The 18,126-nt window shown below is 42.3% G+C and overlaps 2 protein-coding genes across 3 annotated transcripts; one reads left to right on the plus strand and one right to left on the minus strand.

The window, feature by feature from the left end:
* Positions 1–2,070: 2,070 nt before the first annotated feature.
* On the minus strand, positions 2,071–5,841 carry UQCRH (ubiquinol-cytochrome c reductase hinge protein). The gene is made up of 4 exons (XM_077333887.1): positions 5,636–5,841; positions 4,357–4,383; positions 3,485–3,646; positions 2,071–2,382 (listed from the first exon to the last, which is right to left on the minus strand). Exons 1-4 carry the CDS (start codon positions 5,684–5,686, stop codon positions 2,350–2,352), a joined length of 273 nt encoding a protein of 90 aa, XP_077190002.1. The 5' UTR covers positions 5,687–5,841; the 3' UTR covers positions 2,071–2,349.
* A 105-nt stretch (positions 5,842–5,946) lies between these two features.
* On the plus strand, positions 5,947–17,829 carry LRRC41 (leucine rich repeat containing 41). Of its 2 annotated transcripts, XM_077333881.1 has the most exons (10): positions 5,947–6,150; positions 10,541–10,627; positions 11,498–11,568; positions 12,192–13,350; positions 13,653–13,904; positions 15,220–15,384; positions 15,613–15,711; positions 16,047–16,169; positions 16,302–16,377; positions 17,547–17,829. In XM_077333881.1, the coding sequence occupies exons 1-10, from the start codon at positions 6,039–6,041 to the stop codon at positions 17,779–17,781; spliced, it is 2,379 nt and encodes a 792-aa protein (XP_077189996.1). In that variant the 5' UTR covers positions 5,947–6,038; the 3' UTR covers positions 17,782–17,829. The 2 variants fall into 2 exon arrangements, with proteins under 2 accessions (XP_077189996.1, XP_077189997.1); XM_077333882.1 differs by lacking the exon at positions 5,947–6,150 and having other exon boundaries at positions 10,535–10,627; positions 12,175–13,350.
* Positions 17,830–18,126: the final 297 nt, after the last annotated feature.

Consider the following 18,126-nt stretch of genomic DNA (forward strand, 5'->3'; position numbering starts at 1 on the left):
GGACGTGACCATATATGGTCATATCACCTGCTCAACAAATTTTAAAACATATATAAAATTATAATTAACTCCCACTCATGAACTCATGAGTGGAAATTAATTAATTTACCTATTCCCACTCATAAAACATAGATCCTCATAAATCCTCTGGAGTTTTCACTGAAATCAAATGTCAGAGCCAGGATCACAGACTGAAATTTAAAAAACAAGGATGCAGCTTTGTGATGCAGCAATGGAACAAGAACATGGATCCAAGGCATGCATCCTCCTGAATTCATAGGATTTTTGCACTGCAACAAAATAAAACAACCTTCACATTGTAGATCCCGTTTTAGCCTATAGTAAGCACCACAAATATGCATCCAACATTTTGTGGTGCCAGGGTGACACAAAAACATAGTCCCATATAATAAATGTTCACTGATCGCCAAAATTTTTGCTTTGAATCACCCAAAACACACCATCAAATCATTAGTTTATGATACCACCAAAGTTCAAATGTGTCATTCCAAAGCACAAAACTTATGGATCCTCATTATTTGTATACTGGGCTTCCCCAAACTCACTATCCAATCACACATCATTTTCACGCCCACAGACAATACAATAAAAATCATGCATCCACTGCACTGTGGCACTGCCACAGTGCAAAAAAGTAGTTTCAAAACACAGATCCTCATGGATCCTCAGAATGTTTACTTCATAAACTAAAATTATTATCCAGTCACATATCATGTCCATCACAAAAATCACAAATCCATTGTTTCATGGTGCAGCCAGTGCTAAAACATTACCAACAAATTGCGTATCATATCCATGGTGACCCACTGCACTACAAAAAGCATAGGCACGCAGGTGAATGCACCATAGGGTGGCCATGTCTGTGAAGGCAAAGTGAAGAACTGAAAGGAATGACATGCTAGCTCTGACTTGGCCTCATGCAATATGACATAGGAGGGGGAGAAGTGGAAATATGAATGAGCCGTAGTGTTGATGGCCATGTAAAGAACTGAGGGGAATGTTTGACCCAGTAATCATCAGGAATGTTATCTGTATTTTGGGTTGAAGTCTCCAAATGTCTGCATCTCTTGCCTCATAGTTAAAAAAGGACAGGTGTTTGATTTAACACGTATCTTTTTTTAAAACTAGAACACTTAGCGGTTTGTGCTGCATTTGTAGCAAATGATAAAGTAGTATTCTTAAAAGTACATTACAAGTATAGATTGCTTTTCTGTTGGCTATAATTTGGTGCAATGGATGTTTAAGTTCTACAAGATCCTGATGTCTATTTGCCTGTATAAACTTATTCTCTCATTTTGCAAAGTTGTCAGTGCCTTGGAACTTTCTTAGGAACAGATGCTTTCCTGGATCATGAGCAATCAATACAGAATGGTCAATCACAATAATTCAGTGTTAGTAGTGATTTGAACCCCTTCTTTGAACCCAACTAAAACTTGCAGTTTCTCCATCAGCACCATGCAGCAAGCCCACCTCACCCACCCACTGACCAGAAAAAGATCCAACATAGAAAAGTTTGCAGTTACAGATCTGAAGTTAATGGAAGACTCCCAAGGTGTTCATTACAGAACAGCTTGACCAAGCCCTATTAAGCCTGTCTGAATTTGCAGAGAGCTTGGTAGCACGAGCAACAGAAACCTGTAGGAGTAAAACAGGAACAGCTCTCTTGTGCTAATCTTATACATAAATCCTCCATGCAATACAGTTGTCTCTCTTATGCGAAGAGGATCACCTATATTTGTGTGAGTCAGGCTACCATACATACACTGTAACATGTCTTCCTCATGCCTTTTCAGTTTGTTCAAACAGAACAGAAGCACGAACTGAAAAATAAATGTTTTCTGGCATATGCAAGAAATTGCTTACAAGGAATAAACATCGAAAGTTTATGATACGGGCTATAAGAGGCAGGTATGGTTGCTTCAGAAAGTGGAGAAAGGTACCTTCTTCCCCTCAACCCCGCTTTTAATGTGTTTCTTCAGTTAGGACAGGAAGTTAAAACCAGTGTATGATAAATTTAGAATGCAAAGAATATTGAATGCTTTGCAGTCCTTAATTCAGTATATTTTTAATTGCAGCAGATGCTGTAATATTTCAAACATTTTCACAAGAAATATGTTTAATATGGAACAGAAACATTGCTAACCATATATCTTCCACAGCACAGAGGAATCTGGGCCGCAACTCGTTATGTATTCAGTTATAACTGATGGTTGTGCTGGTCACAACTGCCAACTTCTACATTCTCAAGCCACAGATGCATGTTTACTCAGAAATGCTCAGGTTTTCATCAGGGATGCAGGAGGGGAGGAGTTAGGTTTGTATGAACATTTATTTCAACTTGCTGAAGAGTTTGTGAGCCACCTGGAAACAAGAGATGAGAAAACATTAAATGAAACTGAATTCAGTAGCTTCTTTAGTCCATTACTATCTTAGGGAACCAACAACATTTCACAGGATACACGTTGTTGTTGTTGTTTTTAATGAAGGACTGAGTTTTGACCCACAAAAGTGTACACTCTGAAAATATGTGTTGGTCCCTCAGGTGCTACTGGACTCGTTTTGGACTTCTGAAAGAGAAAAACACAGCCACTCACCCCCACCCCCTATTTCCAGCTTCAGCTGCATTCTTGCAATCTATTGTGTCTAACCCATTCATACTCTGGTAATATTATTACAGATATTTGTATTTTAAAGTGGAAAGTGAGAGAGGCCCCCTCCTTCAGAAAGTGCCAGGATGTTTTTTTTTTTTTGGGGGGGGGGGGTTAATAATAGGCATTTCAGGAGTTTGTTATTTTACTTTTGGGTTTTGGTTAGGGATGTTTTAACTATCATTGTAAGCTGCCTTGAACCAAGAAGAAAGGCAGGATATACCAATAAAGTTTAAATTCTATCCCCAGAATTCCTTCCACATGACCTGTAAATAATTATTTGATTATGAGATGCCTCAAGTGCAATGGTGAAGCTGTGATTTGGCAATTTGCGAATGAGTCCTGTGCTTGAGATTTTCCCCCTTCCCTTGAACATTTGAAGCCAGGTACAATCTACACTCTCCCATCAAACTAGTATTGCAAAACCAGGTTTAAAACAGCAAAACTACTGTACTAGAAATCACTAATACTCCAAGAGAAGTGAGAAGGCATAGGGGTCATTCACATAGTGCTGAATCATGGATTGGACTTTACTACGTGTTTAGAAAATCAGATATATTTGAGAAATAAAGGCTGATGCTTGGCAAATACAGAATTAATCTTGCATACTCAAAGTCTTGAGGTTTCAATTCTTCATTAAAAAAAACACAAAACTAGAATCCAGATTCAAGAGCTGCTTCCTACTCAGTGTATAGTAAAATCTGAAGAACATTCCAAGATGTGGCTCAAAAATGGAAAAATAGAGCTCCACTTCATTTACACAGAAGCCTCAAGTTAATTACAACTATTATTAATCACATGTGCAGCAAGCTTACACAGTGATCTCTTGCATGCAGGAAATCAAAGAGCTCCTCTGTACACTGCTCTGCTGTGCGGGACCGTGAGGACACTCGAGCATCACACTGCTCTAGAACTTCCCGAAACTTCACACATTTTTCTGTTTTCTCACATTGCTCTCTGATAGTAGTTAATGGATCCTGGAAGAGGAATAATGAATAATAGGAAAAAAAACAATTAATGACAGTGGGTTGTTACTAAGATTCACTCAAAGGCCTTCTGGCTAGAACACAGTACCTTGCTGTTTCTTATCCCAGATAAACAAAAATATCACAAAAAGATTAAAATCTTTCTCACTCCTTCACAATAATCTGCTAGTACAGTTTGAGCCTTTCTACCACAAGCAGGGTAATTTAGGAGTATTTTCCCAGAACTAAAATGATAAGCCCCTGGATTTAAACAATGAACCTGTAAGTCATGAAGTCTTAGGGAGGGGGGGACGTGTTAGTTTCAGACACAACTCACCTCTGCTATAGGCTGTTAAATTTTTTTTTAAATGAATAGTTGCCTACAGAACCAAGCTTTGGTGTTCCAGAGATACTTCTACAATGCAATAAAAGGTGGGGGGAACATATGAAGCTAGGACAGTACAGCCCTCCTGATTACTTGGTACTTTGAGATGCTACAAACAGATTTGAGAAAGACATAGCTTGTTAAAATTGACCCATGCACTTGTGTTTCAATTTATCATAATAACTCCTCCTTCAATAAACACCAACATTCTTGCACGAAATGCAAGATTTTCAATTCAATAAGAAATTTTATGGAACATGATTAAAGATCTCTGTTGCCCTCATGTAAACGTAATGTTCTTATTTTTCCGATACTATTTTAATTAAAAGTCACATACCACAAGTTCTTCCTCCTCCTCCTCCTCCTAGAGACAAAAATAAAGATGACTTATAAATTCCCTGACATATTTGGCTATAGCAAATTAATAATTTCAGTTTTTCCCTACAATGTAGTAGATAGCTGTTCCGCAATCTGTATTTTTGTACCATATGGTTTATGACAGTCCTAATTTTGGTTTATAATAATAATTTTCTCTCAAATCTAAAGTTTTATTATAGTAAGTTGGACTAGGAAGGGTAACCTCTCACAGTGTTTCTGAATAAGAAAAGGCAATTTTTTGGTGACAAGTAGTATGCAAAGTAGTATGCAAAGCCACTAAATCACTGACCGGTGGAGGTAAGTCCTCTCTGCATACCACAACACCAAAATCAAGAGGGATAGCCTCCATCGTACTTGCTTCTGGCAACAGCTTGAGAGACGGATATGTGAAAAAGAGCAATGGGAAAATAAGACTGAGCTGGAGTCTCTGGAAACAGAGAACAGACAATGCAGGCCTTGATGGAGAGAATCCAACCTGCATAATAAGTGAATATGCCTCAGCCAAAGGAAAGAATTAAATGGAAGGCAACATCAAGTCAATTTCACAGGGAATGGGATGACCAGCCTCAGCAAGCATGCAACTGCAGCCACTTGATGAATGCAAGGGAGGAAGATCAAAAGGAATGGGAGAAAGGGCAAATGAGCATCTGTTATCCACCCCAAGGCTTTCCAGCAGGAGAATTAAGTCCATACAACACGCGGCCTCACTTGCCTTTCCTCGTCTCTGCCGACGTCCTCCCCACTCCAGCAGCCCCTCCACTTTCCTTCTTTCCCACCCCCCTACCTTTTTCTGTCTCTCTCTTTTCCTAGTCTTCCAAAGTATTCAAAGAGAAATAAAATACGCTGAGAACAACGAGCACTGTGGGAAGCAGCCATCGCCTAACGGAAGCGCCCAAGGGCTCTTATACTCCATCCCTGGCAGGTCCGTCTAAATGGGGCCTCACATTGCAGCCGTTAAGGCCGGCCTTTCTCCGCTTGAGACAATGTTTGCAAGCCGACTGGGCAGCCCAATCAGCTGATTCCCGCTTCTCAGGCATCACTGCTCCTGAAGGTGGAGGCTCTCTTTCTCGGTCATGACAAAGCTATGACCAGAGCGGCAAAGACAGGCGAGCACGAGGGGGAAACTGGCGTGCTTGGCCTACCCGGGAGGGGGGGTGGGTGGAAAGGGAGTGCAGAGAAAGGCAAACACCGTCCGGGACAAGGCTCAGGGCCCTGCACCCTCTGCCGCAGTCGCGCACCTCAGGGTCCCCATCGCGGCCTTCCAAGGCTTTCTCGTCTCGCAGCCCCATCCCGGCTCGACTCAGCCGCCGCAGAAGGACGCGCAAGGGTCACCGGAAGCCCCGCCCGGGCCTCCGCGCTGACAAGACGCCGCGTTCCGATTGCCCTTCTTAAGATGGCCGCTATCGCCACGCTAGTTTCCGCGCGGATGAAGTCACCCAAGGCGTCCCCGGCCCTTGAAGGTTATGGGGCATTCCTCCACTCTACCAATAGGGCCGCCAGTCCCAGCTAAAGGAGGCCCGCCTCCGAGTCATTGCCCTACTCAGTATGGCCGTAGCGAACAGCCGCATCGCAATCAGCGACCTTCCCAAGATGGCGCTTCCCGTCGAAGGTTTCTGTCCATAGGAGTCTCGACCTATAAGGATGGAGGCGAAGCCTGAGGAGATGGTCACGGATCGGAAGCCTCTCAGCCTTTTTGACCTAAGTGCCGCGGTGGTCACCTCCGTTATGGGGCACGTGGAAAAAGAAGTGTGGGGTAAGCCTTCGGGACGAAATATTTCCTCGTCAAAGGCCTAATGAGCGTGCCCTAAATTTTCTGCATGCTCTGAAATGCCAAAATCTGACCAACTGTGCCTATTGGATTTAGGGTTTGTCAGTGGAGATCTCCAGGAATTATAACTGATCTCCAAACTATAAATAACAAGTTTTCCTAAAGAAAAATCTGCTTTACAGACTATACTGTAGCATTATACCCTGAGGTTCTTCTCCTCCCGAGATCCCAGTGTCACCAAGCTATGCCGACAAAAATACAGGAATTTCCAAACTCAGAGTTGCCAGCCCTACAGGAAACATTAGTGGTTTCTAGTCTACACAGATCGTTTCCCCTGGCATTACATCTCTTCCCACCCACCCAGGGCAGATCTTTCTCCAACACTCCCCTCCCTAGGCATTGCTCCTAAATCTTCAGTAATTTCCCCAGCTCTAGTGGGTAATGTGTGTGCGTGGGCATTTGTGTGTTAGTCACTCACAATATATGGTGACCCTTATGAATTAATATTCTTTAAAATGTCCTATCATTAGTAGTCATTCTCAGATCTTTCAGACTGAGTGCCGTGGATTCTTTTATTGACTTAATCCATCTCATCTGAGGTCTTCCACTTTTCTTGCCGAGTTCCACTTTTCCTCATGTTATTATCTTTTCCAGTGACTCTTTTTATAATGAAACCAAAATATGCCTCAGTTTAGTCATTTTAGTTTCTACCGTGAGTTCAGACAATTCAATTCCCTGCAAGCGCTAGCAAAAGGCCTGAAAAATGGAGCTCTTTCACCAAGTTTTTTGTTGGGGCCAATGAAATGTTAACCACTACTGGACCCCCCCAGAACATCCCCCCTATGAGACATGCCCACCAGTTACATCATGGGGCAATCCTCAGCCTAATGATCTGTTAAATTAAGTTATGATTAAATGTTCAAATAGTTAAATGGTCAACAGTTAATGTGATAAATGTTCTATTGAATTTAACTGTTGAAGAATGTTGTATCACATTTGTACACAGGAGCTATGTATATTGAGCCATGTTGTAAACTGCCCTGAGCTGCAAGGGAGGGCAGTATTTATTTATAAATGTATTTATTCAGTTTATAGTCCGCCTTCCTTCTTGGACTCAAGGCAGATTACAAAATAGTGCCTAAAAAAACCCATTAAATCTCCAACCTTTAAAACCACGGTCAAAGTCAAAAGATGGTAGAAAAGAGAAGAAATCGTCCAACCTCTCCCACAACCATCCACAGAGGCGGGGGATTGTCAGATAGAATGACGTAGCCTGAGAGGGGCCCATTGATCTTAACAGACCTGGCTTCAACCAAAGACCTGATGGAAGAGCTCCATTTTAGAGGCCCTGTGGGATACTGACAGCTCTGTCAGGGCCCTCAACTCTCCCGGGAGCACATTCCACCAGGTCGGGGCCAGGTCTCTGGGGCAAGGAAATGGCAAAAAAGAGATATGGCAGAGATATGGCAAAAAAGCCAGAGATATGGCAAAAAAGCCATATCTCTGGGGCAAGGAACCACTAACAAATTAGTATCAGCAGAGCGAAGAGCCCTGCGGGGGGGTAGCATAAGCAGACCCAGCCCACAAATGGCCTGGAAGGTCGAAAACAGAACCTTGACCTGGTCTGGGCCATGACCAGTAGCCAAGGCAGCTGCCTCAGCACAGGCTGGGCAGCTGCATTCTGCACCAGTTGGAGTTTCCGGGTCAAGGACAAGGGAAGGCTGGCATAGAGAGAGTTACAGAAGTCCAATCTAGAAGGACCATCACATGGATCACTGAAGCCAAACATTCCGGAGGGAGGTAGGGCGCCAGTAGCTGCACATGGCAAAGGTGATAAAACACTGTGCAAGCTACCCCTGTGATCTGAGCTTCCATGGATAGGGATGCATCCAGAACCTCCTTTAAATTCCTTGCCGTGAGATGGTGGAGAGAGACACTTCCCATCCTGCACTTTTCCTGCTCACCCACAGGACCTCCATCTTGGAGCAGTTGTGTTTCAGACTCTAACCCTCCAGCTACCACTTCCAAATATTTGGCAAATGTTTTTGGGCAAGAGTCCGGGTGGCCATCCATGAAGAGATAGAGCTGAGTGTCATCTGCATATTGATGGCAACCCAGGCCACAGCTCCGGACCAGGACTAGCTGTCTCGGAGGGCGCATAAAGGTGTTAAATAATGTGGGGGAGAGTATCACACCCTGGGGCACCCCACAAGGGAGTCCATACGGGTACAACAGTGTCTCCCCCACTGCTATCCTTTGTTCCAGAAAAAGGAGCACAGCCATTGGAGGGCTGCTCCCCGAATCCCTGCTCTGGCAAGGTGGTGGGCCAATAACAGATCCACCCTGATCCAGCTGGAGCTGGAGATCATCCACCAAGGCGACCAACACTGACTCCACCCTGTGGCCAGGACGAATGCCAAGTGATATGGATCGAGCACCAAAGTTTACTCCAAGTCAGCCAGGAGCTGGTCTGCCATGGCCTTTTCAACTACCTTTCCCAGGAACATAAGATGTGAAACCTGGTAGCTGGCTGGGTGCCACAGGTCCAGTGATGGTTTTGTGAGTAAGGGATGGATCACCATCTCCTTTAGCACATCTGGGAACTCCCCTGTAGACAGGGAGAGGTTGACAATCTCTTCCAGAGGGCTTCCTATCTGCTGGTCACTCGTTTTGAGTAACCAAGATGGACAGGGATCAAAGGGGCAAGTAGTTGCCCTCACTGACCACAGCAACTTGTCTTCTTCAATTTCTGAGAACCATCTGAAGCCATCATACACATCCTCCCTTGGCAGTCAATGGGCCTCCAGTTCCCTCTCTGTATTAAAGGTGGTGGGAAGGTTCCGGCAGAGCAACAGGACTATCTGCAAAAAAACCTCACTGATGCCTCACAGCCAATTGACTACTATTTTGGCGCCCTTCCTCGAGGGCGGTCAAAAGTCGAACTACCCTAAATAATTAGACCAGGCGAGAGCTCTTCTACGTGAAAGAGGTAGCATAAAATTCTTGTTTTGCCGCCCTAACCGCTACCTTGCTGCTTCAGCACGAGTTTTCTGCCACACTCGTTCTAGCCGTCTTACTTCGCTCTTTTTTCCCCTTAGCTCCCCAATACACCAGGGAGCCAGTTTGAGACAAGGGTGGAGAGGGAGCTTCAGCACAATCTCACCAATCGCAGTGGTTAAGCGGGACTGCCCGTGCTCCACTGGCATCGCCAATGGGCCGCCACAGAACATTCAGGAATCCAACCGGATCCAATCGGAAACCACTCTGTTTCTCTGCATACTGTCTTAACAATGGCCTCTTGTCTGGAATTTATGTTGTACATCAAAACAATCAAATGTGGTATACCCATTTCCTTTAAAAGCAACTATGTTTTTAATTAATCACACAGTCAAAAGCTTTACTGTAATCTATGAAACACAAGCTGATTTTCTCCAGTAACCAACATCAATTTGCAATATGATTTTAGTGCCTCTTCCTTTTCTGAATCGAACTTGAACATCTGACATTTCTTGTTCCATGTATGGCAACAGTTTTCCTTGTAACATTTTGAATATTAGAAATTATTGTGATGGTCCAATAATTGCTGTAGTCTTTGACATCTTTGCCAAAATTGGGATGTAAATTGATCATTTCCCATCTGTGGGCCATTTTTTGTTTTCCATATTTGTTGACAGAATCTTATTAATTTATACAAAATATAAATTTAGGTTTGTTATGTTGGTAACATTGAACTAACAAGTAGGAGATGGGAGTTGAAAAAATGAAATTCGTGTTTTCTCCATAATGGGAGTCTTTGTATCTTTCAAAAGCATTCATTTTTTAAAGGTGTCATCCTGCAGATTAGTGCTGCAAATGTAGAGTTTCAAACTATAAGAGGAAGGATGCATTGTATTGAATATAGTTGCTCACCACAAATAGCTCCTCCTCTCCTATTGCAGCTGGAAAAAACATTTGTGTAAAAGATCATGGAATACATGTCATGCATACCTTTCAAAAATACTTGCTGCTACTGCTGATTTAGTTCTCAGGATGACACCATTATCAACTGGTTTATTTTATATATAGGAGTTCTGCTGAGGTCCTTGTTTCCTCAGCCTTGTCGCAATATACATGTCACATCGGAGAACAATCCAGTGCCCACTTACTTGGAAGTAAAGTCTGTTATATTCATGGGACTTATTTCTAAGGAAAAATATTTGAAATTGATTTCAGGGTGAAGAGGTACCATTAGTTGACCTGCATGATAGGATAGAACAAAACTTTTTAGCTCACAGATGAAGCACTGTTTAAACATGCCCTATGTCACTCAGTTGCCTAAAACTGCTTTTTCTCTCTCTCTGAAATAATGTTACATATCCATTTCTCTCCACAAAAGCACTTCCAAGTCCTATACTCCGTGGTATCTTGCCTATGCTTAACATCTACTATCTGGACCGAATTGAGGAGACTGCTGTGAAAAAAGGTCAGTTACTTGGCAGGGAGGGAGGGAGGGAGAACAGCAGGGATACAAAAATGTTTAAAAGCAGTGTTTTCTGCTATTCTAGGATAACAAAGTACATTTTAAAACTGTCCCCCCCCTGTTTTGCATGATACAAGTTGTTTCTTTTAGGATCCAATACAAACTTCATTCTGCTATCCAGATTCTTTGATTTTGTCAAAAGATTAACACACTGGATTAAATGGTTTTTCATTCTGGCTAAGGAGCATGTGAGTGTATATTTTTAAACATTCCTTTCAGTGCAGCCCTGTGGCTGTAGGAACTCTGGTTCCAGTCAGAATCTGTAATCAGCAGCTGTTCCAGCTCAAGGCTTCTCTTCTGACCCAGTACTCTGTTACTACAGCAGCACACCAAACCCCACTCACTAGCACAACAATATAGATTCAGGTTGGAAATATAAAATTCAATATGAGATGGTTGCCGGATAGTACTAGCAGAGATTAAATTGATGAGATCATTGGAGAAACTTCAAACAAAAGCTGAGAGGTTAATAAAAATGTGTTTTCAAAGTAACGTTCTCAAACAATGAGACACTAAAGCAGTACGTAATAATTTTGATGCTGAGGGCCTGGATTAAAATCCCATTTTGGTTGTGGATTGCTTGAGGATCTGTTAGTGTCAGGTTTCCTGTATAGTAATATAATAAAATATTTTTTGAGATTAACTGTGATCAAAATTTCTTAAAAATAGCTGCATAGTCAAACTAAGCCAATATTTATCAGGTTGACTCTTCAATTTAAATTTAATGAAGAACTTTGAGAGTGAGAATATAGTTTTTTTTACTCCTTTTAAAATGGGATCCCTTTGCTTTAAACATTTTGCTCTTTCCTTCAGGATTGTCAACTCAACCTATATGGTTGAAGCTCTGGTGTGACATCATAAAAACAAGACCATTCAGATTTGAGGTGAGTTAAAGGATATGAACTTCCAAAGTGATCTGTATGAAGAAACTACATTTCCTATCATCATGGCTGATTTAGATTTTCAGTGGTAGTTGCTGTTTCACATAGAGAAATGGTGCTGTACAATGGTCACCATTTTAAGTGCAGAAACTTATCCTGATTGGCAGCTGCTTTAAAATAACAAAACTTTGTGCCTCCTGATCTACAGCAATATTGTTCCATTCTTTTCCTTAGTGCCGAGTGTCCCTAGGCAAGGAATTAAGTGAATGCCTATACCCCTCATTGGACATCCATTTTTGTTGTCATATGCACACATGCTTGGGAGTAAGTTCTATTGAATTAAGAGGGACTCTTTTTGAGGATATGTAAATAAAACCCAGGACAAAAACTTAAAAGGGGGAAAAAAACTGGAACTGGAACCATAAAAAGCCAGCTGATGACCATGAGGACCTTCAAAGGTTGAATGTCTGTATTAATGTTAAAATTAATTTAAAGTTATATAGTTTTAACATGAATACAAACATTCAACCTTTGAAGGTCCTCACTTTCATCAGTTGGCTTTTTATGGTTCCAATAATACCAGGGCACCAGGACAATGAGTTTGTCTAGGTTTTATTTCTCTGCAGAGCATTAAGTGCTGGAGAAAGAAGTTCCTTGAAGCTTTCTTCTCAAATGTGCTGCGTGGGATCTTGGACGTGTCTTCAGACCAGCGCCTGAGAGATCCGTGCTTTTTGCCCTTGCTATATACCTCACAACATGTTACCCAACTCACCATCTACAACATGCTTGAAGGAGTAGCAGAGCTGATGGCCAAACACAACCAGGGGGTTCTAGAAAACTTGGGGGTCTCTCTCAGATCCTTGACATTCCGTCATTTGCTGTCCTCCAGTCAGTCCATGAGACAACAACTGAGTTTGCTTCTCCATCACCTAATTCATCATGGGGCTGTGAACCACGTATCCATGAACTCCTGGCCTAATCCTGACTCGTCACTTTTAGTCCTCATTCTGAAAATGAGTGCTGGGGTTTGGCACCCAGGAAAAACACTTGGAAACCAAGCAAGCCTTTGCCATCTGTGCAGGGAGAGATCTGCTAGCCAGAGCCAAAAGCTAGACCAAGAGCCTGAACCTCATTTGGGCTCAAGCCTGCTCTTTCATGGATTAGCGACTGACCAGCGTAGTGACATCAATCTGAGAAATGAGAGACTGTTACCCAGCATGCCATCAGGCTTTGAAAATGTTGTTGAGCTGGCCACACCCAGCAGTGTGACTCTTAGTGGCTCAGTGGACTGTCACTTGAGTAGCTGTCCTTCGCAAAGCAAAACGCAAAGCACAAGTTCATCTGTCAGACTTTCTCCAGCCAAATCATCTCAAGGTGGGTCTCCTTTAAATGAATACCAGAAGAGAGGAAAGGGCATAATACAAAGGAAGCCTGGCTGCCATCAGAGGACCAGCAAAGCCACTACAGACTCAGAAGACCTCTATGACTTTGTTTTTTCCGTTGCAAAGGAAGAAGCAGGGAAAACATTACTCAGAAAAAGAAAGAACACTAGGGAGGGAAGGACTTCTGTTAACTACTCTGCTTACCCCCCAGAAGCCAGCACTACTGGTCTGGTTCATGCAGATAGACCACTGGGAATCACTTCCCTGAAAACAGCAAGCCATTTCCGAAGTGTGTCAATTCTGGAAATTCACTCCATCCGTCTAAACAGAAATACTTGCCAGATGCTGGGAAACTTGCTCAGCTCTTGGGTATCTTTAGAAAAGCTTGTCCTGTCTTTGAATGGTAAGTAATAAGCCAAACATTTGACTTCAGTCTCTATTTGTAATTTGTTTTACTCTAAAATTTTCAAAACATTGGTTGTATCTGAGCTTTAGATGGGCAAAATGTATATTCCAAGTAGGGTGCTTGCAAATAATCTTGAGGAGGCAGCTGTTAGTCACATCTCCTAAATAAAATTATGGGAAACTATACTGAACCCATACTTCAGCAGACAATCCTGAAATCATGTTTAATAAACCAGGTTATAAGCAAATCATTTACTTGTACTTTCCAAGTCTATTTCTTCCTTAACAATGTTGTTCCAGGCTTAGGTCCCAACATCTTCAGCATCCTTTCTGGGCTCCAGGCTCTTTCTCGCCACAGCGACTACCACCTCCATGTGGTGCACATAAGTGATATGCTCTCCCACATCCCTTGCGTGAATCTTGTCCACTCTATTTTGAGTGCTGTTCCATTGCTTCAAGTGCTTATGGTCAGCTTTGATCTCAAAACTCTGATGGAGTGGAGCAGGCCAGAAGAGAGCTCGAGCTCCTCATCTTTAGAAGAAAAAATTCCAGGTAAATAATAACACAGTTGAAAGTTAACATTTTAATGTGTGTTTTTCCTTTGAGTATGGAAGAGAATTTCCAAGTGTCGGTGTTAATTTAGAACCTTGTCTATATGCTTTCTCTTGACCTACTGGCCAGTTTATGAATGCTATCAAATGTTGCTCACATTACTGGTCATCTTTGGAAACAAAGCTACAAAAGGCTGTGTTAGAAATGGACCTCTGAGAAATCAGGTCTGGTTTTGTAAGTCATTATGTATAGAAAAGTTCAAAGAATCTTTTAAATTATAGTTTGCCAGTCAGCTTGAAACCCCTTGCTCTTACCGATGGAAACCTTGTTCACTTTCACAAGTTCATGTGTTTCTTTTTGAGACTCTTGGAAGAAGTACTTCATGTAATACTTCTAGTCTTTCAGTTTTTACTAATTAGAGTTCGCAAGTCAAATAGCTTGCTTTATTTATCTGTGCATACCCCAACAGGTCCACAGAAGTTGCAGAGGCCTCAGATTCAATTCCAAATGTAATCAGTTTTGTTCTTTATCTGTAAAATCCTTTCTAGCCATCCATTTGGACCTGCCTTAAACAGAAGTCAAGTACTTGACTTCTGCATTGTCTAATGTCCAGGAGTAAATTACTTCTGTTTTATTTTAATTTAGTTTATTTTAATGAAGTACTTTACTACTGGGCTAAACTATTGCTCTTTGAGACTATAGGTATTTGGAAACTGCCTCTGTTTACCAGATCAGTACTTTTGAGAGGCACACCAAGCTCACTTCTACCTCTGACCTGCTTACATGGCTAATCAGAGGTTTACAGAGATTTGGTTACAGTTCATCCTCTGGCACAACTTGACTGCCACAAGAAGCAATAATTAAACAAGAGGAGTTTTGTTAGGTCTGAGGGATGAAGTTGAAACACTCTGGAAAATCTTGTTTTAGACAGGAAGTGCTGGTACAGTGCCCTACAAATCACGACTGTATAAGCAAACTGTGTTGTTGTGACAGAGATCCATGCTAAGTTCTTTTGGTGACCCTTGAACCCCAGCAATAATAGCCTCTGTCTCACACAGATTATGAGTCGCAGAGCATTATTTGTGCAGCCCAACTCTTCCAGTGGGTTAACTGTTGCGAGGGGAATATGAGGTGGTTTGCATTTAGGAATCAAATTATAATTTTAGAATTGTACGATCTACTGGCCCATGCATTCATACAATCATGTGGTCTGTAGTTACAATACCTGAATATGCTATTCCTTGATATTTGAGTAAAGTGAAAGACTTTGGATAGTGAGTGGTTTTCTGCTTTTTCTTTCATAACTGTCAACTAGAGAGTCATCTGGAGCATCTTGAAGTCAGATTTCCCAGGGAGCCTCTTCAAACAAGCCTCTTGATACCTGTACTGAAAGCCTCAAGGTCTCTCCAGAGTCTCTCTTTAGACAGCGCTGCAATTTCTTGTCCCCAAGAGGTTGCACTTCTCCTTCATGCACTGAAAGGTATAACAGAAGCAAGTGTATAGAGCTGGTCCTGTTGTCAACATTGGTAGTTGTGTGGGGAGGTCCTGGCATCTTCTGATGCACCCAGCTTGGCCATACAGAATTGCTGTTCAGAGCTTCACGGAAACTGTGTATTTGTTTGCTATGTGTGCTGCCCAGCAGGAATACTTTACTCAATGGAGGGGGGAAGCTGCAAGCATTTTCTGTAAGATCTTATTTGTCTTGTAGAATATAGCCCAGTCCTGAAGAGACTAAGCTTTCATGACATCAATTTCTCTCACCACTCAAAAGATGTCCTTCTCCTCCTTCAGGACCCCATCCTTCAAGGTATGACAAATTCACAGCCCACTTATCAGTTCTTGTGTACTGTGGCTCTTCCTGCTGGGGGCTGTTGGGGCCAGAGAAGATGAGGCTCAGTGGATGGCAAGGGGAGGGTGGTTCCACACAAGAGCAGAAGTATTAGAAAAGAGCACAAAGCTTTGCATGGGGAAAAGGGAGTGCCCATAGATACCACCCTTTTTAAGCATGATCATGGTTAGGTTACCTGCTTAGGCAGCAGCTTGCATGTTTGTTCTTCAGGACATTCCACAAAACAGATTCATATGGCAAAACACAGAAAGGAAGAATGACTTATCAGTTTGGGGGTCTTTTCCTTGTAATAGAAATCACCTTTTCATTTTGTCGGCTGTTTGAAAACTGTACCATGGAGTTTCTGTCTGAAATCATAAGTGCTGTGAAGAGGAACTCCTCTTTGAAGATCCTCAGGCTCCCTGGAAATAGGCTTGGTATGTAAGGCAAAATGCAATAACTGTCCCTGAATGCTTTCTCTCTTCTCTGCATCTGTTCTGTCATAGTTTCTTCTCCATCTTGCTGATGTTCCTAAGTTTGTGCTTAAATTGTAATTATCCAATTGCTAGGAAATCACAGGCTGGTTGCACTGGCTGATATTTTTTCTGAAGATTCATCTACTTCCATTTCTCAGCTGGATGTCAGGTACGTTTTACCATATTTCACACAATTACTATTTAAAACTTGGATAGACAAACCATAAAAATTACTTCAGCCTCTGGGTTGCTTTCTCAGGACCAGGTACTGTGAGCTTCTTCTCCTGGATATGTCCCACAGGGCATACAGCCAGTAGCCCCAGGGGAGGAATGCCTCATTCGCTCTCCCTTAGACCCTTGCTAAAGCAAATATGAGACCACTTGGCTAGGGGCTGCCTTACGTCTCTTTAGTTGCCCAGGAACTGTAAGCTCATGCAGTGGGCCGGATATGTGTTCAGCTCTACCCTTAGCTTGACAAGTTCATTCCCTGCTGGTATTTTAAAGATGTGAGCTGGGGAAAGGGCTATTTGAAGCAGCTCACACCTAAAGAGCTAATTGCTTTAATGGCGTGACAGTAAGCTAGTCACAGCACAGTCTTACATAGAAATGCTCAAAGTCCACTGAAATTAGTGGGTTTAGAGTGGTTGTAACTGCATGGGATTGTCAGAAACCCTTGTTCCGATAGTGATGATAGCAGTTATTTACTTCAGTTTGTTTTCACCACAAGTTAACATTTTATAAACTAATTACAATAGGAACAGAAGCAAAAAACTTTCCATGTGAATATATGAACAACCCACTCACAACTGGTAATAACTGGTCTACTAAGCAGCTTTTGGAAGCAAAGATTGGATGCTTGTGGCAGTGATTTTCCACATTTGTAAGAACGTTTTTTGGGGAAAAACTCCAGTCATCTCAGGTATCTGTGCTGTAGAAGCATGTTATTTTATTTCATAAAGAAATCCAGCAGTATAATTTGCTGTGCTACAGTAGAGCAGTTTTCATGTACTCAGAGAACATGCATGTTCATTGCCTGTTGTGAACTTAGTCAGGAATAGGTTTTGACACCTATTCGTACCAGGTATGAAATTTTCTGGTGTCAGGGGAGATTAACTCCCCCCCCCCTCATAGTTCTCTTATTGATGGCTTCTTTATGATCCATTTAGTAAGAGGGCCAGTCATACCAGGTTTCAGGAGGGAGTTGCAGCATCTGATGTCCTTTTCATCCTTAAGTTCTAATCCTTCAGCACATTGTAGGCTGCACCTCCATGATAGTGGAGAAATGCATTGAACAAAATCTGCTTTAAGGAGCTATGGCCACATCTTCTTTTCCTACAGTTCCAACTGCATCAAACCTGATGGGCTCCTGGAGTTTGCCAAGAAGCTGGAGCATTACATAGCCCAACGCAGGGAACAGATCAAGTTCACCAAACTTTGTCTCTCTCAAAACTGGTTGGACCAAGATGCTGCAATGGCTCAAGAGGCTCTTTGGCGGCTCAAAGCCATATGCAGTGTGGTCAGTGATCCATGGGACTCCTCTCAAGCCTTTGCTGACTACGTCAGTGTAATGTAACAAGGACCCAGGGGACTCATTTATAATAAAGTTGAATTTTTGCCTGGATTCCACTCTTTTTTAGGCAGCGACATCAGTAACTGCTATTATTCAAGTAATAGTATAGGGAAGCAGTAAGACGGAACAGAATTCTAGTTACTGGATGGCCTATTTCAAAACATGTTTTAGACTTAAGATCTATAGTTGCTGCAGAATGAGGTGGTAGAATGGATAGTGGCTCTTAAGATCATCAGCATGGTAGTCTTGCAAATACAAAACCGAGAACAGCAAATCCCCGCCCCCCAATATACTAGAATTCTATTTACAGAACAGTGATTCTTTCCCTGGTCCTCTGGAATGAGAGCG

The sequence above is a fragment of the Paroedura picta genome, chromosome 4 (assembly GCF_049243985.1).
Source record: "Paroedura picta isolate Pp20150507F chromosome 4, Ppicta_v3.0, whole genome shotgun sequence".
Classification (NCBI taxonomy): Eukaryota; Metazoa; Chordata; class Lepidosauria; order Squamata; family Gekkonidae; genus Paroedura; species Paroedura picta.

Excerpts from the sequence above, each read along its gene's own strand:
- UQCRH (XM_077333887.1), bottom strand. The coding sequence starts at position 5,686 with ATGGGGCTGCGAGACGAGAAAGCCTTGGAAGGCCGCGATGGGGACCCT. Across the intron at positions 4,384-5,635 it reads GCCGCGATGGGGACCCTGAG|GAGGAGGAGGAGGAGGAAGA; the intron begins GTGCGCGACTGC and ends TTTTGTCTCTAG. Across the intron at positions 2,383-3,484 it reads TGCATGCAAGAGATCACTGT|GTGGCTCACAAACTCTTCAG; the intron begins GTAAGCTTGCTG and ends TCTTGTTTCCAG.
- LRRC41 (XM_077333881.1), top strand. The coding sequence starts at position 6,039 with ATGGAGGCGAAGCCTGAGGAGATGGTCACGGATCGGAAGCCTCTCAGC. Across the intron at positions 15,385-15,612 it reads TCTCCTTCATGCACTGAAAG|AATATAGCCCAGTCCTGAAG; the intron begins GTATAACAGAAG and ends TTTGTCTTGTAG. Across the intron at positions 16,378-17,546 it reads ATTTCTCAGCTGGATGTCAG|TTCCAACTGCATCAAACCTG; the intron begins GTACGTTTTACC and ends CTTTTCCTACAG.